At 51.9% G+C, this 24,640-nt stretch overlaps 1 protein-coding gene across 6 annotated transcripts in view; it reads right to left on the reverse strand.

The window, feature by feature from the left end:
• PARVB (parvin beta) overlaps positions 1–24,640 on the reverse strand; it is a 157,660-nt gene that overhangs the window by 79,781 nt on the left and 53,239 nt on the right. The window contains exon 1 of one of the 6 annotated variants that reach the window (XM_073006622.1): positions 8,474–8,554. The exons of the other annotated variants lie outside the window; for them this stretch is intronic. Within the exon in view, the coding sequence (XP_072862723.1) occupies position 8,474 (1 nt within the window). The 5' untranslated portion in view covers positions 8,475–8,554. Of the gene's footprint in view, positions 1–8,473; positions 8,555–24,640 lie in introns of those variants that run through there. 6 annotated transcript variants of the gene reach the window in all.

A 24,640-nucleotide genomic window follows, 5' to 3' on the forward strand; every position in this document is an offset into this window, starting at 1 on the left:
GGAACAATGTTTGTTTGTTTGTTTGTTTGTTTGTTTGTTTTGAGAAGGACTCTCGCTCTGTCCCCCAGGTTGGAGTGCGGTGGCATAATCTCAGCTCACTTCAACCGCCACATCCTGGTTTCAAGCAATCCTCCTGCCTCAGCCTCCCAAGTAGCTGTGATTACAGGTGCCCACCACCACACCTGGCTAATTTTTGTATCTTTAGTAAAGACAGAGTTACACCATGTTGACCAGGCTGGTCTCGAACTCATGACCTCAAGTGATCCACCCACCTCGGCCTCCCAAAGTGCAATGTATTGTTTTCAATGTGCAAAAACAATTGGACGGCCACAGTCAGCAAGACCTGAAGTCAGTTCTCCACGGGCGGCTTCTCAGAATGGCTTAGCACAGCAGCCACTGGCTAAAGGGCTGAGTGTGGAGTCAGATCCCCTCACCCTTTGTCCTCCTCAGCCTGCGGATTTAATGGGTTCACAGGAAGTAGCTAGGGATGTGCTAACTGCTTGACCTTTTTGGACACAGCTATGTCCCACAAGCCTCACTGCTCCTTGAGCCTGTGTCTCCTCTTTGTCCCCAAGGACATGTGACACAGATGGCTTCTCGATCCTGCTACTGTCCCTCCAAGTACTGGCCTACCAGGTTCTCAGGCAGGAGCCTGGGCATTTTCAAATACAAGCATGGTGCACTAGCTCTTCTGCATGGACGTCATTCGAGTCACTAAAAACAGTAAGTATCAGCCGAGAGGTCAGCACCATCAGCCTCCTGGACCAAGCACACCCACCTGTGGCGGACCAAGCACCAGGAGCACACCAGCAGGCTGGCAAAGAAGAGGACACATGTCGCAGGAATAGTGAGCGCTCGGTGAATTCATGAACGACTGAATCAGGGTTTGAGGACTCTACCATTCTCTCTACTGCAGTGTCTCTTGTAAAAACTCACAGGGGCCAGGCACAGTGGCTCACGCCTGTTATGCCAGCACTTTGGGAGGCGTGCCATCGCCCTTCAAAATGCCCTTCAAAATGCACCACACACACAGCTGCACGTGGCCTTGAAGAGCTGTGCATTTGTGGAAACCTTCCTGCTGTGTGCGGGCTGGGCTCTGTACCTCACCAGAACCCCTGGACTGCAGCCTCCAGAGGGAAGAGCCTGTCTCTAGGCCAGACAGAGGAGAGGAGAATGGGCTTGTGGCAGGGGAGACTGGGGCCACTGGGGGGACCGGGCTTACAAGACAGAGGACTGGAAAGAGGACACAGGATGTGTCCTGTGGCTGCCTTTTTACCATTCCTGGAGGTGACGGTCTCTACAAGGACAGGCATCCGCCAACCCAGCTGCCGTGGAGTCCCGGACTCAGCTGTCATGGGGCCCCCAACCCAGCTGCTATGGAGCCACTCTTTCCAAGAGGGCCACCTCATGCAGAAACTCACAACAGGCCCAGCGTTGAGGGGCTGAGCGCTCTGGCCTCCGCAGACCAGCCCTGGGTTGAGGCAGGCGGTCCTCCTTCCGGACACTCCCAAGTCCCGGCCCCACCCGCCCCCTTCGGCATCCTCTCCTGCTTTGTGCTCCAGGTCCCCTGCCCCATGGCCATCCGTGTAGACAATGCACAGGCCTAGGCTGGGTGCAGTCAGAGTGCTCCAACCTCAGAGCAGAGACCTGGGCTCTGATCCCAGCTCGACTGCTACATCCCAACTCCACAGCGCCTGGACTGTGCATCTGCAGCAAAGAGCAGCGGATCCTCTGGGAGGCAAACAGGCAACAAACAGATCCATCCAGACAATGGAGAAAGAGCCACTCAGAACTAAGAAGAAACGCACCGTCAACTGTGAAAAGGCGTGGAGGAAACTTAAATGCATCTCACTGAGTGAAAAACCAGTCGGAAAAGGCTACAGACAGTGTGATCCCAACTACACGACCCTGTGGGGCCGGCAAAACTACGGAGACAGTGAAAGGAGCGGAGGCTGCCAGGAGAGACAGGGAGACCGGGATGAGCAGGTGGGGCATGGGATCTCAGGGCAGTAACACTGCCCTGGATGATGCTACCATGGGGGTTCCTGCCCTTACACAATGTCCAACGCCAAGAGGGGCCCCTCATGGAAACTGGGGACTCTGGGTGGTCCCGATGTGGCCATGCGGGTCTATCAGGTGCCACAGATGCACCCTCTTGTGCAGACGTTGATAGACGGGGAGGGTGTGCGTGGTGGGGCTATGCAGTCATGGGAAATCTCTTCACCTTCCACTCAATTCTGCTGTGAATTTAAAAGTGCTCTTAAAATAGTCTAGTTAAAAGATTGTTTAAAAGAGCAGCAGGGGTGTCCCTTCAGGGTCATGGTGCATCCATACGTGAACATGTGTGCATATGAGTGAGTGTAGGCAAGCATGCATGCGTGTGCGTGTTTCTATGTGTTCCAGGCAGGCATCCATGTCCCCAGGGCCCAGAGCCTTCCCTTCCTTCACCCGCTGCTTCCGGGGAGCCTCTCAGCTCAGCAGATCTCAGCTGGGGACGATTCCTCCACCCCCACACTGGGAGGGTATGTAGCAGCGTCTCCAGACACGCTGGGTCGTCACAACTGACATCTCGTGTGTAGAGGCCAGGGACGCCCCTAGACACCCCGCAATGCCCAGGGGAGCTCCACAGCCAAGAATCCTCAGTGCTGAGGTTGGGAAGCCCTATCCCCACCGACTCAGGAGTCTCAGGAGCTCCCGGAGTCCGCCAGGCTCCTCCATCCTCTGCTTCCTCACCTAGTGCAGACATGAGATGGGGTGGAGGGAAGGGCCCAAGGGCAGGGGGCGACTCCATTGTCCTGGCTGTTGCACTGCATGCCGGCATACCACACAGCCAGGCTCTAACTCCCCCCCACGCCCACACTGGCCTGGCCTGGGACTGCCGTGGGCAGCTGGGAGGCTGGGGGAAGGCAGTGAGCATTGTCTAATGTTCCCCACCCCATTCCCCTCCTCTCCTCAGGGATGGTGGGGATCCTCTTCGGCTAATTCTGCCCCACAGCCCAGGCTCAGCCTGCCCTGGTCCTCACTCCCAGGGCTGTGAAAAGCTCAGCAGCTTGCCCGAGGCCCTGGCCTCCCCCCTAGGGTTGCCATGGAAACAGGGCACCCTCCCTCCCCAAGGAAGCATCCGAGGATGGCAGGCAGGGAAGCCACTGGGCTCTGGCCGGGTGCGATCTCCAGATACCAGTGACAGCGGGGCCATGCAGGGATGGCCAGACCAGTCAAGCATGTAGCCAGCATCCTGTGTGGCCTGGATAGCTGCTGCCAGGAGGCGTCACTAGCCAGAGCCCAGGGGACATAGTGCTAAGGCAAGGGTCTCCTGTCAGCATTGCTCACCCAGCCCATCGTGCAGGCAACAGAACCTAGCAGGGGCTCAGAAATGCCAGGGCTCACTGGCATGGCAGGCTTCTGCCCATGCCCCCATCTCTCTGCTGGGAGCCTCGGTCAGCCTCAGAGAACTACTCCTCTGGCTTCCAGAGACCCCTTCCAGGACCCCCACTCACACACCCCTGGCTCCTGCCCTGGACTCTGTTATCTTATGTTTTCATAAACTGTCTTCAACCTGAACAGAGGCTCCCAAGTAAGAGTCCTCGTCTCCATCCTCAGAGCCTGGCCGGCAGCCTGCCCCACGGCGGGTCCTCTGTAGGTGTCCACCAAATGGCTGCACAAAATACACACCATAATCACACCTCCTCCAGCACTGCAGACTAAAGGAGGGAGTGTAAAAATGCCAACCATGATCGCTCATCCGTTTTGAGGATCTCCTGTGTACAGGCCAGCCGCCGAGTCCGCCGGAGACCCAGCTGGGAAAAGCAGGTGGCCCCAGAGCTGGTCCCAGAACTGCTGCTTGGTCTACCTGCTTCTCCCTTTCTGAGGGAAATGCTTCTGGGGTCTCCTCTGCTTTCTCCAAGCAATGAATGCTTCTGCTCAAGTACACCTCAAAATTCAAAGGGGGGCAAGCAGGCCCTTCCTCCTCAGCTACACAGAAATTTCTGCATCTGAAGAAAATCAGGACAGTGACATCTTTCATCTCTCGGTTCCCTTTATTTGCCATTGGTATTTGAGAGCTTTAAGAGCCAGGAGCTACAAAAGCAGGTAGGGACATATTCACTCACTTCTTTTTTTTTTGAGACTGACTCTCACTCTGTCGCCCAGGCTGGAGTGCAATGGCGTGACCTCCACTCACTGCAACCTCCGCCTCTTGGGTTCAAGTGATTCTCCTGCCTTAGCCTCCCAAGGAGCTGGGATTACAGGCATGTGCCGCCACACCCAGCTAATTTTTGTATTTTTAATAGAGACGGGTTTCGCCATGTTGGCCAGGCTGGCTGGTCTTGAACCCCTGATCTCAGGTGATCCGCCCACCTCAGCCTCCCAAAGTGCTAGCGTTATAGGTGTGAGCCATTGTGCCCAGCCCACTTCTAACTTTAAATTTCCTCCACTTAAAGAAGTCTGGCTTTTTATACAATTACTCTAGTATAATTTGATAAGATTGGGCCTAGTTTGCATCTGTTTATTCACTTATTCAACAACTGCTTAGTGACATCCACTGTGGTCAGGCCTGGCACGGGGCACTGGGTAGGCCACAGGGGGACTCAGACACAGGCCCTGCTCTGAGGGCTCCAGCACCCAGGAGACAAATAAGGGAGGTATGTGAGAAGGCTGGGGGCTCAGGAGGGAGTGTGGTAGTCCAGGGAGGCTTCCTGGAGGAGGTAGTCTTGGAGCTGAGTCTTGAAGGAGTTTGCCCTGTAGGGTGAAGAGAGAGAGGTCCAGTCCTTTATCCCCACACCCCAAGTAGACAGGGGACTTATTCATGACAGAAGCTTGTCCCATTGCTCTGGGCTGTCCTATAGCAGGAAGATGTGTAATAAGGCACAAAAATAAAGGGTGACTCTGGGCTGGGCGCGGTGGCTCATGCCTGCAATCCCAGCACTTTGGGAAGCTGAGGAGGGTGAATCACTTGAGGTCAGGAGTTCGAGACTAGCCTGGCCAACATGGTGAAACCTCCATCTCTATTAAAAATACAAAAATTAGCCAGGCATGGTGGTGTGCACTTGTAATCGCAGCTACTCATGAGGCTGAGGCACGAGAATCACTTGAACTCAGGAGGTGGAGGTTGTGGTGAGCCGCGATCATGCCACTACACTCCAGCCTGGGCGACAGGGCGAGACTCTATCTGAAAAAAATCAAACAAACGAAAAAGAGTGACTCTGAAGTCCTGAGGGCAAACTGTGGGCTCTTCCTTCTCCAGTCCCCTTCCCTTGTCCTATCTGATGCCCAACTTGAAATTCACCAACCCAAAAGGGTGGTGAGAGAGGACCTGGGAGGTGGGGACAGAGACTCGGGGACTGAGCTCCACAGGGCACGGAAGCTATCTTTCGGGGGCCTCATGATGAGCTCGCTCAACCTCCCAACAGCCCAGAAAGGGGGACAGGGGAAGGAAAGTTCTACAGATCAGGGAACTGTGGCTCAGGCAGCAAGGACTTGCCAAGGAAAAGCAGCTCCACATGACATTCACATTGCAACTGACTCCGTTCAATTACAAAGTCCTTTCCACCAAACAACAGACATGGGACAGTCACAGGCATTTGAGAAACCTTCAAAGGTTCTCATGGTCTTAGATCCCGTTGGTAGAGAGCGAGTGAGGGAGGGAGGGAGGGAGGGAAGGAGGGCGTTAGAATCCAAGCCAGCGACTGGCAGAGATGCAGAAGAGGCCGCCCAGCTGCATCTCCCTTCCTGGGTCCTGGCTTTGGGCCGGGCGTGGACGCCTGCAGGGGTCCTCAGCGATCAGGGATATGGGTTACCCTGATTATCGCCATTTTACTGACAAGGAAAATAGAGCTTGGGAAAGTCAAGGTCCCACAACTAGTAAAACATAGAGCTAGGATGTGATTCCTCCCTGTCTTAGTTAAGAATTCAATATAAACATCCACCACTAATGAGCCCAGTCATGACTTCCAGGTCCTCAACTGCAACAGAGGACACAAAGTTTGGAGGGAGGTGACAAACTCACTGGGTGAGGACAGGGATTCCAGTTAGGGCCTCCAGGAGCATAGGTGGTGGTTGGGAGGTTATCAATAGGCCACGGGGAGCAGGGTGGAGGATGGGCGGCCCACAATGGAGGTGGTGATCCCAATGAGGTCCTCAAGCATTCAGAGCCTGGGGACCCCTTTTCTAGAAGAAAACTTAGCAGACCTCCTCCTCTCATGGGTGGCTGTACTTTCAGACAGAGAAAACATATTCAGCATAGCTCTTCTAGCTTTTTAATTCATTTGCATTTTAGGAAGCCCAGTGGAACCTGAGCAAAGGAACCTGAAGAAGCAGAGGATATATGAGCAGGACACCTATTTGGCCTTCATCAGTATCTCCCAAAGTGAGTCCCGCAGTGTAGACGCTCACAGGTCTCACATGAATCAAGCAAAAGTCAAGGAGGTGGAGTCGTGAGGTGAAGGGAAGCTAAGCTGTTGTCTTTTCCTGCCGGACTTCTCAGAGCCTTGACTATGCTAATGTACTGTGAGATTCTCCAAGGGGAGGGGACAGAGCGCTCAGTATCTGCTCCCCCACACCCCACGCTGGCCCCAGGATGCTCTCTGGTAAATGTTGCTGGAGTGATCCTGGGCTCCAAGACCCCTTTCACAGTGACTCCTGCTCCACGAGGCCAAGGTTTCGGGGCGGGGGGTTCCTGGTCTAGGGTCTAGGGCAGGGGGCCTGTGACTACTAGCAGCCACTGACTTCGAATAAGCCTGGCAAGGCTCTAGCCTCAAGGGTTAAAATCTGACATACCCGAGTGAAGAGAATCTGGCACCTTGGTTAGAAACAGCAAGGTGAGCAAAGTCCCGCACAGGCCCCAGGAGGCGCGGGCAGGGTCTGCGCTCCTCCAGCCATCAAGCCCCATTGTTCCCATCCCACCGGGCACCGTGCAGGAAGAGGCACTCTGTGCGCAATCGCCTTTTTGCCTTTTATTGCAAGGTCTATTGTCCCTGGAGAGCCTCAGATAATGTGAGCTAAGAGATGCCCAGCATTCGATTTCCTTATGCCCCTCCTTCCACCTCTGGTTTCTCCTCTAGAAATATCCCCGCACATCTACAGAAAGCCTATGAAAAAGATGCAGAAGATCAAAGGCAAAAGTCAGCATGGGAGCTCCTCCAGGAAACAGCTCCTATCGTCTTCATCTGCGTCCCGGGCACAGCGTCCCTCTCCTTAAGGATACCCAGGCAGAGCTCAGAAAAAAATGTGCATTATTTATTCCACCAGAGGGGGAAGCAGCATTTACCGGGAGTTCGCTTGGTATCAGAAACACAGGAGAATGTGAATAACCATCATCTTACTGGGTCCCCCAGCAGGGCCCAGGGAGGCAGCCTTCAAGCAGAGGTTGAGAGCACTGACTAGGCAGCCAGTTGGTTACACTCCTGACTCCCGTTCCAATCTGCTGTGTGACCTTGGGCAGGTTACTTAACCTCTCTGGGCTTCAGATTACTCAACTGTAAAAGAAAAGTTTTTAGGAGGATAGCACCGAGCAAAGCACGTTAAGGAGCCGGGATAGTCCCTAGGACACAGAAAGCGCAGGACACATCAGCTCTACTGTTGTTCCCATTTTACAGGAGAAAAATCGAACTGGGGCAGCTGGGCCGACCGTCACGATGGGCGCTAATAACAGCAGAGCTGGGCTCACTCCCAGGCATGCCCAATGCAAAGCACCTTCTACTGCCTCTGCCTCCCAAAGACAAGACAGAATATCCGGTGGTGACCGGGAGAAAGCCAGACACTGGCCACGATCGGCCACTGAGAGGGGAAACACAGAACCGAAGACACCTAAAGAGAAACCCATGGTCAGGCATGGTGGCTCACGCCTGTAATCCCAGCATTTTGGGGGGCCGAGGTGGGTGGATCACCTGAGGTCAGAAGTTCAAGACCAGCCTGGCCAATATGACGAAACCCCATCTCTCCTAAAAATACAAAAATTAGCCAGGCGTGGTGGCGGGCACCTGTAATCTCAGCTACTCGGGAGGCTGAGGCAGGAGGATCGCTTGAACTCAGGAGGCAGAGGTTGCAGTGAGCCAAGATTGTGCCATTGCACTCCAGCCTAGGTGACAAGAGCGAGACTCCATCTCAGAAAAAAGAGAGAGAGAGACCCACAGTATCAGGTACCCCTACAAAAAAGAAAATCTTAATTGCAACATGTCCCTGAGAATGTTCCAAATCCCATTCTTCTGGGCCCAAAGATCTACTCGCCCCAGCGGAGTGCTGGAAGCTTCACTCCATAAGTCAGACCCTCATCCCTCTGGGGCCGCAGTGAGACAACCTGGACCCCGTTCCCCATCGTCCTAACACCAACGTCCCCATCACCCTCCTGGGAAAAGTCAAGCGGCCACCTAGGGTCCGTTCTTGCAAAACAAAATTCTGCCATAAAGCAGAAAAGAAAAGAAGGGCTGGCCTGGGTTTAGCTCCTGCTGAAAACGATAAGAAAGCAAACAGAACTTACTGGCGAGGAGGGTGCAGCTGGCGGCGGCTCTGCAGACCAGCACAACCGGCGGGCGTCGGAGGGCAGGCAGGGCACACACCTCGTTCATATAGGGATGTGGCAGGGGCACCACTATGACTTGCACTTCAAGGGAAAGCCTCTTCAGGGAGCCTTTGAGGAAGGTCACAGAGGGTCAGGCTGTGGGAGGACCGGGCTGTTTCCAGCGATAGCTCCTTGCTGACCACAGACCACTATTTCTGTCTTGACTCCCAACGGCCTCATGGGCCACAGCGACTGCTCCCCAGGAAAATCCCCACACACAAAGAAGGAAGGAAGGGCACGCCCAGGCCCCTGGGGTGACTGAAGACGCAGATGGCTCAGAGGAAAACTGAACGACAGACCTTGGCCTCCCATCGCCTTTGCTCTCTGGCCCCTGAGACAGGAGAGGTGATCGGAGGTCTGCAAGCTAGCACAGAGCTGGGTCTCCTCTGCCTGACCCCCAGCAAGAGGTGGCACCACCGTGGGCACGTGCCACCCCGGCTGCATCTCCCGTGTGCCGACTATGCCGGGAGGACCACACGCTAACACACGGAACACTTGCCACCCCGTTTCCACGACAACAGAAATCAAATATCGGACACAGAAAGCAGAAGCTGAGGCCGCCCCAACACGGAAGCGGCAGGCGGCTTTCGGGAGCGCTCACTTCCCCAAAGGAAAGTCCTCGAATGAGGGGAGAAGCAGGACTCGCATGATACCCACCTTGCCTGGCAACTTGCTCCCCCTTTCCTCGGCCTGCACCCTCTCCTGGTTTATAACACCAGGCCCAGCCCCTCCCTACCAGGTGACACAGGCGGGCTCCCCGTCTGGCCTGGGTTCCTCGCCGGTAAAAAGGGGTTATTAACAATGAGTAGCTTCACCCGCTACTGTGGGAATCCATGAATTTCAGTGGTTCCTGGCATCCAGGAAGCACGATTAGCTTTTATTTATTCCAATTACCAGTCCCCCAACTCCCCGTGGAAGCTCCTTCCCGAGGCTGGCTTCCTGGAGATGTTGCTCAATGAACTGACAATTCCCAGCTCTGCTGAAGCAGGAAGCGGTGAGGCCCACAGGAGGCCCATGTCCCGACCTAGCAGGTGCTCCAGGCGGGGGCTCTGGGGCAGGCAGCGGACTGGCACATGCATGGCCCACTACCAGGAGCACTAGTGCCCCTCTCCCATTCGAGGCCAGGATCAGCAGTGAGGGCTCACCCGCCGGTCACCCCCATCCCCCACCACTCCACTCCCATGGCACAAACCAGGCTTTATCCAGAGTCAAAACCAGGACTTGAGGCAGCAAGAAAAAGACACCCAATGCTGATGCGAGTCCCCAACACTGATGCGGGTCCCCAACACTGATCCAAGTCCCCAACGCTGATGCGGTCCCCAACACTGATGCGGTCCCCAACACTGATCCAAGTCCCCAACGCTGATGTGAGTCCCCAACACCGATGCGGGTCCCCAACACTGATCCAAGTCCCCAATGCTGATGCGATCCCCAACACTGATGCGGTCCTCAACAATGATGCGAGTCCCCAACACCAATGCAGGTCCCCAACGCTGATCCAAGTCCCCAGTGCTGATACGGTCCCCAACTCTGATGCAACTCTGGTTGCAAACCCCAACTCTGGTTTTGGTTTAACAGTTTTCCTGCTGGGAGACTTGATGCAAGGCCAGGACAACAAACAGCACTTCGTGGCCCAGGAGATGCCGCGACAGCCAAGTGAGGACATCATGAGGGCACAGACAGGAAGGCCCTCGCCAGCCCAGTGCTCCATGGAAAGGGCCTTTCCAGCTGCCCAGTGTCCAGTGCCACCCACAAAGGAAGGCTGGGGCAAGAGAGGGTCTTCCCTACATGTGTGTATCTAGTGAGCTGGCCAAGGAGATGCCTGGGACTGGTGCTCAACCCCTTGGGGGAGGAAGCAGAAATAACAGAGGGTCAGTTAGGAAAGGAAATGTGACTAGCTTTTGAAAGGAAAATAACTATGCACTTGAAAAATCATAAAAGGATCAGCAGCCTAGTATCACATCTTAGAGTCAGGTTTAGACCACTTCAGTGTAATGCAACTAACTAACATTTCATCCATTCACCATGTATGCATCGATTGCCTCCTACCTGCCAGGCAAGGGGATTTCACAAGGTGAGCAAGGCAGCCAAGACCCAGCTCCTGACATGCCATTTTCAGAATAAATTAAGGGGACCTGGCACAGTAGCTCATACCTGTAATCCCAGCACTTTGGGAAGCCAAGGCAGGAGGACTGCTTGAGCCCAGGAGTTGGAGACCAGCCTAAGCAACATAGTGAGACCCTGTCTCTACAAAAACTTAGCCAGATACAATGACACACACCTGTAGTTCCAGTTACTCAGGAGGCTGAGGCAGGAGGACACTTGAGCCTAGGATCATTCCACTGCACTCTAGCCTGGGCAACAGAGTGAGACCCGGTCTAAGAAGAAGAAAAAGAAAGAAGAAGAAAGATGAAAGATGAAAGACGGAAGAAGAGGAAGAGGAGGAGGAGGAGAAATAATTAAGGGACTGATGTCATCATTTCATTTGATTCTCATCAAGGCCCCATAAGGCAAGCAAGGAAGAATCCTTATGATCATCCCTATCTAACAGATGAGGAAACAGAGGCGGTGAGGGGTCAACAGGCGGCCGAAGGTCATATACAGGGTGTATATCAGGATCTCAACTCAGATGTGTGTCGTGCACCTACTGTGTGCCAGGCATCACTCAAGCCTGGGGTGCCAAGGTGAGAAAGACTACGGCCCTGCCTTCAAGGTAGCAAAGTGAGATAAAAGTCAATACATGCATAAATACAAGGTATGGGGATAATGGGTGGGGAGGCACCCCTTGTTAAGTTAATTAAGACTGAGCCAAATGTAAGTTACAACTTTATAGGCAGGTTAGATCCTTTTCAATATAACCCATTAAAAGCCAGAAAAGTACAGATTTGACCTTTTTGCTAAAATATTTCTGCCTGAGCTCCAAGGGGCTCACAGGGAGACAGGCCCTTCAGTAGCCCCTCTACTCTGCTTCTGTTTGAATCCATCTGGGGCCCTTCACTGGCTGTCACAAACATGCTACACTCTAAAATCAAAGCATTCAGTTGAAAGACAAAGTATTTCAGAAAAAGAATAACTTGGATGGTGACTTTTAAGATGTGGTAGATTCCGCCATAGCCACCTGCCTGGTACACAGTAGGCGCTCATAGATGTTTGCTGTAGCGCCATTCTCATTTCTTTTGGGCAGTTTTAAGAAAGAGCAAGGCTTCCTTTAAAAAGAAGTAGGAGACTACTGGATATCTACCCAAGGGAAAAGAAGTCATCAGACAAAAAAGATACTTCACACGCATGTTTACAGCAGCACAATTCACAATTGCAAATACGTGAAACCAATCAAATGCCCATCAGTCAATGAGTGGATAAATTATATTTATATTTTATACTCACACACACACACACACACACACACACACACACCCTGGAATACTACTCAGCCATAAAAAGAAACAAAATAATGGTATTTGCAGTAACCAGGATGGAACTGGAGACCATTATTCTAAGTGAAGTAACTCAAGGATGTTCTCACTCATAAGTGGGAGCTAAGCTAAGAGGATATAAAGGCAGAAGAATGATACAATGGACTTTGGGGACTCAGGGAAAGGGTAGGAGGAGGGTGAGGGATAAAAGACTACACATTGGGTACAGTGTACACTGCTCGGGTGATGGGTGCACCAAAATCTCAGAAATCACCACTAAAGAGTTTATTCATGTAACCAAACACCACCTGTTCCCCCAAAAACCTATTGAAATAAGCCATAAATAAATAAGAAAGAGGTAGGAGGCTGGGCGTAGTGGCTTACACCTGCATCTCAGCACTTTGGGAGGCCAAGGTAGGAGGATCGCCTGAGCCCAGGAGTTTGAGACCAGCTTGGGCAACATAGAGAGACCCAGTCTCTTAAAAAACAGAAAATAAATAAGATGAGGGAGAAGGTAATAAAATATAATCTTCCCGGACAGACTTCTCCTTCTGAGAACCCCCACCCAGGAGCAGCCCTCAGCAACACTATGGCACCACCCTGATCCATCTGGGAAGATGAAGCAGATAAATGAAGGGTCCTCACAAAACCCCACAACTAGTCAGTGGGCACTAGGGGCCCAGTGGGAGAAAGCCCAGGTTCCAGGGTCTCAGTGGGGCACACGGGGCAGGCTGGGCTGGCCCCACATAGGCTCTGAATGGCCCAACGCCATTCAAAGTAAAACCCAAAGAAATGACATTTTCCTTTCTCCACAAAAACCCTGTATATTTCCTCTTGGTTTCATACAATCAACCAAACCTGGGGATCAATGGAAAGAACTTGCAAAGGCCCATCTAGCTCTGAGAACCCTCATCCTAGAACTATCTGGATTAATGTTCTGTTGTTGTTGTTAGACAGGGTCTCACTCTGTCACCGAGGCTGAAGTGCATTAGTGCTATCACAGCTCACTGTGGCCTCGACCTCCCGGGCTCAAGTGATCCTCCCACCTCAGCCTCCTGAGTAGCTGAGACAACAGGTGCATGCCATTATATCCAACTATTTTTTGTTTGTTTGTTTGTTTGTATGGTTGGTCGGTTGGAGTTTTTTGTTTTTGTTTTTGTTTTTTGCTTTTTGTTTTGAGAGACAGGGGTATCACTTTGTTGCCCAGGTGATCTCCATATCCTGGGCTCAAGCAATCCTCCAGCCTCTGCCTTCCAAAGTGCTGGGATTATAGGTATGGACCACGTATAATTACCTGGAGTAATGTCATAAAGCCAACGACCTCTCCTAGGCCCACAGGTGAGAACTGCCCTTTCTTCAAGGTCACGTCCTCTGGCCTCCAAGGGCCTCCCGGTCTGAAGCATCAGAACTTGAACACTGACCCCAGCCTCTGGGGAACTCGGCCAGGCCCTTCAACAAACACGAGTCCACACACATTCCCTGCTCTGACCTCCTTTCTGCTTTCCCAACATTGCCTCCACCTGGGCATGGCGCATGCCTGTGTTATTCCTCTCCACAAAACACGTGGAAAGGAAAAGGGATCCAAGGCCCCACAGCCACACTTCCACACAGCTGGGTTTCGGTGTGACTATAACCAGGCGATACGGCTGGCTGCACCGAGGGCTGGTGGTCTCAGCAGGAAGGAAGACTGGCTGGCGTGGCCAGCGTCACACATGGGGTCCCTGGGCATCTTAACGGAGAGGGATATTCCACTCCCCAGTCCCCAGCACCACCCCAACACCAGTCCTCTGCCCTTGCATGGCAGGGCATGAGAGGGGTGAGGGAGCCACTGCCCACACAGAAACCGAGGAGGAAAGTGATCCCAGGCCTCTGGTATCAAAGGCAGCACCGCACCCCATCCACGGAACACCTGGCCCCGAGAATGGGAAGCCGGGGAGGCCTGTGACACGGAATGTGGCAACAGAGAGCACATCGGCTCGGCTGGGGATCCCAGCTGGCCTGGTCACTGAGAGCTTCTCACATGCCCTGGAGGAGGTCACCTCCTGACTCATCTGTACCAGGAGCAGCTGCCTGATCCCCTGGAGCACAGACCATGCCCTCTGTGAGTGCGGACCCCCAGCACTGAGCCAGCCACGAGGAGTGAATGAACTGGACAACCACACACACCCTGGGGATCACTGTGCCCGAGAAATCACTCCCCAACCCCACTAACCCCACACCCTCCCTGTGAGGTACCCTCTAAACCACACGCTGAGGACAGAGACCACAGGACACACGGCAAGTGCTTGTGAAATAATAAGAAATATTCATATTGGGCCAGGCGCAGTGACTCACGCCTGTAATCCCAGCACTTTGGGAGGCCGAGGCACTCGAGGTCAGGAGTTTGAGACCAGCCTGGCCAACATAGTGAAACCCCATCTCTAATAAAAATACAAAAATTAGCCCAACATGACGGTGCACGCCTGTAGTCCCAGCTACTAAGGAGGCTGAGGCAGGAGAATCGCTTGAACCCGGGAGGTGGAGGCTGTAGTGAGCTGAGATCATGCCACTGCACTCCAGCCTGGGTGATAGACCGAGACTCCATCTCAAAAAAAAAAAAAAAGAAATATTCAGATTGATCTCTGCCACCAGTCCCTGGCACACAGCTCCTAAGAACCTTATCATTTCCAGCTGCCAGGAGAATCTTTTGTTCGAATATTTGGTCTTTGACCCTGGTTCCTGACACAAAGCTCCTAATCCCTTGGAATTTCCGGGAAGATAAAAGGATCTTTTATTCTAATGAGGTGACTCTTGGAGGCTCCTGGGTGGGGGCTAAGCACCAGAAACACCCAGACACGATTAGAAGCCTGGAGCTTTCAGCTCCACCCCCCACCCCACCCTCCAGAAAGGGGAGAGGGGCTGGAGATCGACCTAATAATCAGACATGCCTACATGATGAAGCCTCCGTAAAAATCCCTGAACTACAGGGTACAGAGAGCTTCCGGGTGGGTGAACACCTCCAGGTGCCAAGAGGGTGACGCACCCCAACTCCAGGGCAACAGAAGCTCCTGCACTCGGGGCCCTCTGAGGCCTCATCCTGTGTGCCTCCTCCTCTGCTGCTCACCTGCACCCTTACCATCTCCTTTATAACGGACCAGGGAGCACAAGTGCAGTGTTTCCCTGAGTTCTTTTTTTTTTTTTTTTTTTTTTTTTTCCAGACAGAGTTTTGCTCTTGTTGCTCAGGCTGGAGTGCAGTGGTGCGATCTCAGCTCACTGCAACCACCGCCTCCCAGGTTCAAGCAATTCTCCTGCCTCAGCCTCCCGAGTAGCTGGGATTACAGGTGCCCACCACCACGCCCAACCAATTTTTGTGTTTTTAGTAGAGACAGGGTTTCACCATGTTGGCCAGGTTGGTCTTGAACTCCTGACCTCAAGTAATCCGTCTGCCTTGGCGTCCCAAAGTGCTGGGGTTACAGGCGTGAGCCACCGCGCCTGGTCCATTTCCGAGTTCTGAGTCCCAGCAAATTAATCAAAACCGAGCAAGCAGTCATGGGGACCCTGCTTTAGGGCTCAGTCTTGTGGGGCTGAGCCCTCACCTGTGGGGTCTGAGGCTCTCCCCAGGTCGATGGTGTCAGAATTGAACTGAACTGCAGGATACCCAGCTGGTGTCTGCTGCAGAACTGCCAGGTGCGGCAGGGGCATCCCTGCACCTCTGGTGTCAGAAGTCTTATCCTGGGCAGTATGTGAGCAGAGGGAAGGAACAGTTTGTGGGTTCCTCCTACAGGGCTTGACAAATGTCAAAGTACAGTCAGTCACCTTGATTCATGGATTCTGTATGTGTAAATGTACCTACTCACTAAAATTTGTAACCCCAGAATCAATACCGTTGGCCTACATTCATTCACGGACACACACACAGAAGCAAAGAATCTGGCCGGGCACAGTGGCTCACACCTGTAACTTTAGCACTTTGGGAGGCTGAGGCGGGTGAATCGCCTGAGGTCAGGAGTTCGAGACCAGCCTGACCAATGTGGTGAAACCCCGTCTCTACTAAAGGTACAAAACTTAGCAGGGCATGGTGGCGTGCACCTGTAGTCTCAGCTACTCGGGAGGCTGAGGCTGGAGAATTGCTTGAACCCAGGAGGCAGAGGTTGCAGTGAGCCAAGATTGTACCACTGCACTCCAGCCTGGGTAACAGAGTGACACTCCACTCAAAAAAAAAAAAAAAAAGAATCTGAGTTGCCAGATGTGTCCCCACCTGAGGTCAAACACAGGGCACCCTGCCTTCTTGTCTGAGCTCTCGCATCATAAACAAGTGTCCATTTCATGGTCTATTTAACGCCATGGTTTTCACATGTTTCTGCTTTTTGTTGGTGACTTCACTGTTTTGTTTTGTTTTTGAGATGAAGTCTTGCTCTGTTGCCCAGGCTGGAGTGCAGTGACGCGACTTTGGCTCACTGCAACCTCTGCCTCCCGGGTTCAAGCAATTTTCCAGCCTCAACCTCCTGGATAGCTGGGATTACAGGTGCACATCACCACACCTGGCTGATTTTTTTGTATTTCTAGTAGAGACTGGGTTTCCTCACATTAGCCAGGCTGGTCTCGAACTCTGGACCTCAGGTGATCTGCCTGCCTCAGCCTCCCAAAGTGCTGGGATTACAGGCATGAGTCACCGTCCCGGCCAACTACGCTGTTTAAAATGGGTCCCCACACGTGGTGAGGAGTACTCCTAGCGTTCCCAAGTGCAAGAAGGCTGAGGTGTGCCTTGCAGAGAACGCACACGTCAGAGAAGCTCCGTTCAGGCTGGAATTATACTGCTATTGGCAGTGAGCTTGATGTTAATCAATCAACAATATATTTTAAATAATGTGTCTTTAAAAAGAAACATATATAAGAAAAAGTTATGTAATGATCTGTTGCTGAAAATGTGATCAGAGGCTCACAGGAACCTAGCCCTGTACTGTCCTAGGAGCGATGGCTTAGTATTAGCTAACTCAGTGTTTGTGGCAACTTTATAGACCAAAACCACCATGAATAACGAGAACTGGCTGAGTTTAAGAAGGAATGAACTGAACGCAACACCCCACTCCAGCCGACTGATTAAACCTCTTTCCATCCCGCTTATTTCCCTTCTTGAGCAACATCAAACTATGAGACATCTTCTTGGCCAGTACCCAAAGAACCCAGGTGTATTCCACCTTTTCCCCAGATATTAATGCCTAATGTAGCTGGGTTACTAGATAACATTTATCCCGTTAAGTCCCACCAGGTGTAACTCACCCTAAGCTCTGGTTGCCCCACTACCTGAACTGACACACCAGGATTTTTAGAACCTCAAAGCTCCCAGCTTCCAGCATCTTTCCACTAGCAAGTTCTTCTGGCTCAGTCTCCCTTTCTGCTGCTCAAACATTTAAAAGTTTCCTGTTGAAAATGGTTCCCTTGCCTCAGATCTTGGGACTAAAGATGGTCCTGTGACAATCAGTCATGAAATTTCCTTTTTTTTTTTTTTTTTTTTTTTGAGAAGGAGTCTCTCTGTTGCCCAGACTGGAGTGCAGTGGCACCATCTCGGCTCATTGCAACCTCCACCTCCTGGGTTCAAGGTTCAAGTGATTCTCCTGCCTCAGCCTCCCAAGTAGCTGGGATTACAGGCAGCTGCCACCACACCTGGCTAATGTTTTGTACGTTTAGTAGAGATGGGGTTTTGCCATGTTGGCCAGGCTGGTCTCAAACTCCTGACCTCAGGTGATCTGCCTGCCTTGGCCTTCCAAAGCGCTAGGATGACAGACACGAGCCCCCATGCCTGGCCTCAGCCATAAAATTCTGATACAAAAAGTCACCTTGCATTACGGAGTGCCCTTTCCACCTTCCCACAACAAAGGAAAGAACATTTCTCCCGATAGCAAGCAGAGAAAGCATCATGGTAGAGAAACTGCCGCCTGGGTACCTCACATCCCCTTTCCATGATGCAAACACGCCCCACCACAGATGACAAGTGCTGTTTAAAACCAAATGACAGCAGGCTTTGCAAGTGTTTAATAACACATCTTCTGTGCCTGTCAAACAAGCCAAGTGAGACTTTTTAAAGGAAAAGGTGTACAGCATCTTTTTCATTAAGCGGAGACAATCTACACCACGTACGTGACACCCGAATGGACACCCAACATTCACGTTTTGTGGCAACAGGCATCTCTTCTCCCCTGTGAATGAGCTCGGGATACCACACTGGCGCCTTCTACTTCCCGAGGCTGACAGAGTAGGATTTATTCAAAAGGAGTATATGTCAGAAAAAGTGCTGTTTACCTTACGGCTGACAAATGGAACAGGATGAAATGACTCAGCAGAAGTCAACCTAAAAGGGCTCGTCAGTGTAAGCTGTGGGCACTGTGCAAACACAAGCCTCATGGTATTTTATTAATCCAAAGAGAAGAACAAGTCCTCCTCCCCTTTCCCTAGAACAGTGTAATAATCAGCCACGGGGCCGGGCACGGATGCTCATGCCTGTAACCCCAGCACTTCGGGAGGCCAAGGTGGGTGGATCATTTGATGCCAGGAGTTCGAGACCAGCCTGGCCAACATGGTGAAACCCCATCTCTACTAAACATACAAGAATTAGACGGGCGTGGTGGCAGATGTCTGTAATGCCAGCTACTCGGGAGGCTGAGGCAGGAGAATCGCTTAAATGTGAGAGGCGGAGGTTGTAGTGCACCGAGATCGTGCCACTGCACTCCAGCCTGGGCAACAGACCAAGACTCCCTCTCAAAAAAAAAAAAAAAAAAAAAAAAAGGCCACAGGGTGTGCAGAGCTGAGAGGATACAATCAACTCTGCTTCTATTTCCCCCCCCCCATCACACCCTCATCTATGAAAGTAATAACAAGAAGAACGACTGAGTGACCAAAACTAGTGGGTTTTAGTCACTGAGTACCAGGTACTGTGGGTTAAACGGTGTCCCATCCAAAATCCACATCCGATGGGCACAGTGGCTCATGCCTGTAATCCCAGCACTTTGGGAGGCCGAGGCGGGTGGATCACTTGAGGCCAGGAGTTCAAGACCAGCCTGGCCAATATGGTGAAACCCTGTCTCTACTAAACACACAAAAATTAGCTGGGCGTGGTGGCAGATGTCGGTAATGCTGAGGCAGGAGAATCGCTTAAACCTGGGAGGTGGAGGTTGTAGTGAGCTGAGATTGTGCCATGCACTCCAGCCTGAGTGACAGAGCAAGACTCCGGCTCAAAAAAAAAAAAAAAAAAGCCATGGGGTGTGCAGAATTGAGATGATATAATCAGCTGTGCTTCTATTTCCCCCTCATCACACCCTTATCTGTGGAAGTAAAAACAAGAAGAGTGACCATAACTAGTGGGTTTTAGTCACTAACTGAGCACCAGGTACTGTGGGTTGAATGGTGTCCCATCCAAAACCCACGTCCGATGGGCACAGTGGCTCACGCCGGTATCCCAACACTTTGGGAGGCCTAGGCAGGTGGATTGCCTGAGCTCAGGGGTTCAAGACTACCCTGGGCAACATGGTGAAACCCCATCTTTAAGAAAAATATAAAAATTAGCTGGGCTTGGTGATGGGCACCTGTAATCCCAGCTACTCGGGAGGCTGAGGCAAGAGAATCGCTTGAACCTTGGAGGTGGAGGTTGCAGTGAGCCAAGATCGTGCCATTGCACTCCAGCCTGGGCTACAGAGTGAGACTCCATCTCAAAAAAAAAAAAAAAATCCACATCCACCTGGAACTGGACAACTACAGAATGTGCCTTATTTGGAAACAGGGTCTTTGCAGATGTAAATCAAGTTCAGATGAGGTCATACTGGACTGCAGTGGGCCCAGCTGGTGTCCATATGGGAGAGAGAAATTTGGATGTTGGCATGCAGAGAGAAGACCAGAGGAAGACACAGAGGGGCATGCAGGGAGGACGCCTGTGACAACGGAGGCTGACTGGAGTGACACAGCCACAAATGAGGATATGCCAGGACTGCCCACCATCCCCAGAAGCCAGGAGAGTCAGGAAGGATCCCTCCCTGGAGCCTTCAGATGGAGCGAGGTCTCGTCGACACCTTGATCTTGGACTTCTGGCCTCCAGAGCTCAGAGAGAATAAACTGCTCTGTCAGCCAGCCAGTGTGGGGTACTCTGTCATGTCAGGCCTAGGAAACTAATGCAGATTTTGTATCATCTCATTTATTATTTTCAAGAGCCCAGTTAGGCAGATACCTTCCTTTCCTCCACTGGACAGGGGAGGCGATCAAGGTTCAGGGAGGTTATGTCCCTTCCCAGGGTACACCCCAGACAGGAAAGCAGGCAGGAGGATGAAGCCAGGTCTAGCGGCTCTCAGCCCCACCCCTCTCAAAGAGCCCAGGCTTCCAGCAAAGTTCATGCCACATTGCGAGGCTCCTGGTCCCTGTTCAAGCTGTCCAACCTCCCCTCAAGGCAAGCATGAACCCATAGGGCTTCCCAGGACCTAAGCTGTGGGATTGGGGCTCCAGCTCCCTCTCTATCCTCTCCCTCCTCTCCCACTCCCCTCCCCCACCAAGCGGAGGTCTGGTGCTAGACTGACTCCTCTCTCAGTCCCACAGGTGCCAAGTGCTGAGACACCGGGCCCCCTGCACGTCGGGCATGACATAAACCGCGAACTGCAAGTGGACATCCTGCTGTATCCACTGGTCTCCTAAGGCGAGCTAAGGCAGGCCTCCCCCGAGACCCAGTCCACCCACAGTGCTGACAAACTCAGGCTTCAAAGTCACCCCTGCCAAGTCACAAGGGCCCCCTTGGACAGCTCCTGGGACACCGCGTCCCAGCTCTTCTCGGGCCTTGCTCTTGGGTGAAATCCAGCATGAGCCTCTTCCCCCATTTTTGGATTTTTTGCAAGCACGGAGATGCTTTTTAGAAGCTTTATTGCTCTACTGTCACTTCGTTAGTTCCAGAACCAAATAATCCCATTATATATGACTTGATTGGTTCATAAAATTATCATTCATTCTAACAAATATTTATGGAGCGTGCCACGTGTGCTATGCTTGGTACATTACATTTAAAAAAAAATAATTTACTTAACTAATGATCACAAGTCCCCTAATTTAATTTACTCTTAAATGTGTTTAATTTTCCCACAAATGGAACAACACGCTTCTAAACGGAGCATTTTTGTCAGGTTGAGACAAGCAGCAAAAAAAAAAAAAAAAAAAAAAAAATGAGAAAAGGAGAAACTATCAGCAGGAAAGCCATAGAACAAGAACATCCCGGTTTGGCCCCCAGCTCGGCCCCGAGCCTCGAACCCCCGGGCACGGAGCAAGTGCCATTTCCGGATGTTTCATACAGTCACCCTCACCACCTATCATCATTACCTGATCGAGAAAACTGGGGCACAAAGGCCAGATGAGGTGGCTCACACTTAATCTCAGCACTTTGGGAAGCTGAGGCAGGAGGATCACTTGAGCCCAGGAGTTCGAGGCCACCCTGGGCAACACAGTGAAACCCCATCTCAACAAATAATTTAAAAATTAGCCAGGTGAGGCTGTGCACACCTGTCGTCCCAGCTACTCAGGAGGCTGAGGTGGGAGGCTTGCTTAAGCCCACAGGGTGAAGGCTGTAGTGAGCCACGATTGCACCACTGTACTCCAGCCTGGGTGACAGAGGGAGACCCTGTCTCAAAAACAGAGACAAAACGAAAACAAAACAAACAAACGAACAACCATCTGTGGCACAGAGAGGTAGAGTAACTTGTCTGATCAGGTTCAGCAGGTAGGAAATGGCGCAGGCAGAATTCGAACCCAGGCAACGCTGCATCTGCGTGTGTGCCCTTCACCCGCCTGCTCTCTGCCTCTTAATTAAAATTCAGCAGGAGGAAATCCACATGCAACTCAGGCATGAAATCACCCCTCCTAGGTGACAAAGGGACGGTGCTCCCCGCAGCCACACAGCGGAGGCAGCGGTGCCCCGAGTAAATGGGGCTGTGCCCCAAAGCTGGGTTACTGCGTAAACTCGAGTCACAGGAGAGCACGCACAGCGGGGCTCTGGTCACGTCGGTCAAAGTCAGGCAAAACTGAAGAATGTGAAGGACAGAGGTGCACGCGTGTGCAAAACACAAGGAAAGACAAGTAAGTGGGGCAGGGCCTGCTGACAAGCTGCCAGGACTGGGCAAGGAGCTGCCTGGTACTTGGCTAACCATTATTCTGGGAGTGCCTGTAAAGATGAGGTTAGCATTCGAATCAGTAGACTGGGTACAATGGATGGCTCTCCCCGGTGTGGATAGGCCTCGGCCAATCCATTTGAGACCTGAATAGACCAAAAGGCAGGGTAAGGGGATTCACTCAGCTGGGACGTGGGTCTCCTCCCGCACTTGGGCTGACACACTGGCCCTCCTGGGTCTCCAAATTGAAGATCTTGGGATTTCTCAGCCTTGTAACCACATGAGCCAATAACTTAGAATCAATCAATCTCTTCAAATATATACATATATGTGTATGTATATATATATATATATATATATAGAGAGAGAGAGAGAGAGAGAGAGAGAGAGATGGATAGAGACAGACAGACAGGCTGGGAGCAGTGGCTCATGCCTGCAATCCCAGCACTTTGGGACGCCGGGGCAGGCAGATCACAAGGTCAGGAGATCGGGACCATCCTGGCCAATATGATGAAACCCTGTCTCTAATAAAAACACAAAAATTAGCTGGGAATGGAGGCCAGTGCCTGTAATCTCAGCTACTCAGGAGGCTCAGGCAGGAGAATCGGTTGAACCAAGGAGTCAGAGGTTGCAGTGAGCCGAGATCACGCCACTCCAGCCTGGCAACAGAGCGAGAGTCTGTCTCAAAAAAAAAAAAAAAAAAAAAAAAGACAGAGAGAGCTACATATCCCCCATCGGTTCTGTTTCTCCAGAGAACTCTGACTCATACACATGCTAAAGGCAACATTCAGGACGGCACTAGTCACCTCTGGTGGGGAGAGAGGGACACAGGAGGTACGGGGCATACGGTTCAAGGAACAAGCAATGTTATTTCTTAAGCTGGATAGCAGAACCATGAGTACTTCTTTAAAATTAGTCTGTAAACTATACATATGTATACTTTTTTGTATGTGTAATGTATTTCCCAGTATCTTTTTTTTTCATTCTTTTAATTGTAGTAAGGTACATTTAACATAAAATTTCTCACTTTAACCTTTTTTTTTTTTTAAAAAAAGAGATGGAGTTTCACTCTTGTCGCCCAGGCTGGAGTGCAATGGCGCGACCTCGGCTCACGGCAACTCTGCCTCCTGGGTTCAAGTGATTCTCCTGCCTCAGCCTCCCAAGCAGCTGAGATTACAGGCACCCACCACCACACCCAGCTAATTTTTGTAGTTTTAGTAGAGATGGGATTTCGCCAGGCTGGTCTCAAACTCCTGACCTCAGGTGATCTGCCCACCTTGGCCTCCCAAAGTGCTGGGATGACAGGTGTGAGCCACCACACCTGGCTCCTTTAACCATTTTTAAGTGTACGGTTCAGTGGGACTAAGGACGTTCACTGGTATGCCACCATCACTGTTATCATCCGCCAAACTCTTTTCTTCTTGCAAGGTAGAAACACTAACTCCCAGTTCCCTCCCCGCCCAGCCCGCTCCCCCCACCCCCAGCCTCACCGCTCCTGACAACTGCCACTCCACTTCCTGTCTCCATGAGTTTAACTCCTCTAGCTGAGGAGCCCACGCCGTAATCTGAGCACTGTGGGAGGCCGAGGTGGGAGGACTGCTTGAGGCCAGGAGTTCGAGACCAGTCTGGGCAACAGAGCAAGACCTTGTGTTTACAAAAGAATTTAAAAATTAGCCAAGCATTGTGGTGCACAGCTGTAGTGCCTGCTACTAGGGAGGCTGAGGTGGGAGGATCTCTTGAGCCCGAGAGGTGAGGTTGCAGTGAGCCAAGATGGCATCACTGTACTCCAGCCCCATCTCAAAAATAATAATAATAAAAAAAGATGTTGGGGCACTTTAGGCCTCAGAAAACAGAATCTCTCTAACCTTCTTCTGCCCTCTTTTCACCTGCCCAAGGCAGGACTCTCATCAGCTTGTAATGAGATCCTCCCTCCAGACAGGGGCCTGCCCCACCCCTTGGAGGAAGGAAGGCTGCACAGACAGGTCTTGTGGGCCTCCCCAGTCCATGTGTTAGTGTTAGATCACACCCGTGCTGTCCAACCCCATTTCTACATGGCTGTCAATCATGTGCACCAATGAGGCTCCATGAAAGGCCCAGGAGGGCAGGAATCAGGAAGCTTCCGGAGAGCGGACACTTGGTTTTCGGAAAGTGGCACCCCCGGAGAGGGCATGGAAGCTCCGTGCCCCTTCCCCTACACCTCACCCTATGCACCTCTTCATCTGTATCCTTTGTAACATCCTTCACAATAAACCAGGAAACATAAGGAAATGTGTCCCTGAGTTCTGTGAGTCACCCTAGCAAATTAACTGAATCCAAAGATGGGGCTGTGGGAACCCTGACTTGCAGCTGACTGTTCAGAGTCTTGGGGGACTGAGCCCTCACCCTGGGGGATCTGATGTCATCTCCAGGTAGGTGGAGCCAGAACTGAACTGAATTGAATTGGAACACACCCAGCTGGTGTCCGCCACTTGGTGCAGGAAAAACCCACACATTTGGTCACTAGAGTCTGTTAATTGTTGCTGTGTCGCTGTGAGCAGAGGACAAACGGTCTGGGCTTTCCCAGG

The sequence above is a fragment of the Chlorocebus sabaeus genome, chromosome 19, assembly GCF_047675955.1.
Source record: "Chlorocebus sabaeus isolate Y175 chromosome 19, mChlSab1.0.hap1, whole genome shotgun sequence".
Taxonomy (NCBI): domain Eukaryota; kingdom Metazoa; phylum Chordata; class Mammalia; order Primates; family Cercopithecidae; genus Chlorocebus; species Chlorocebus sabaeus.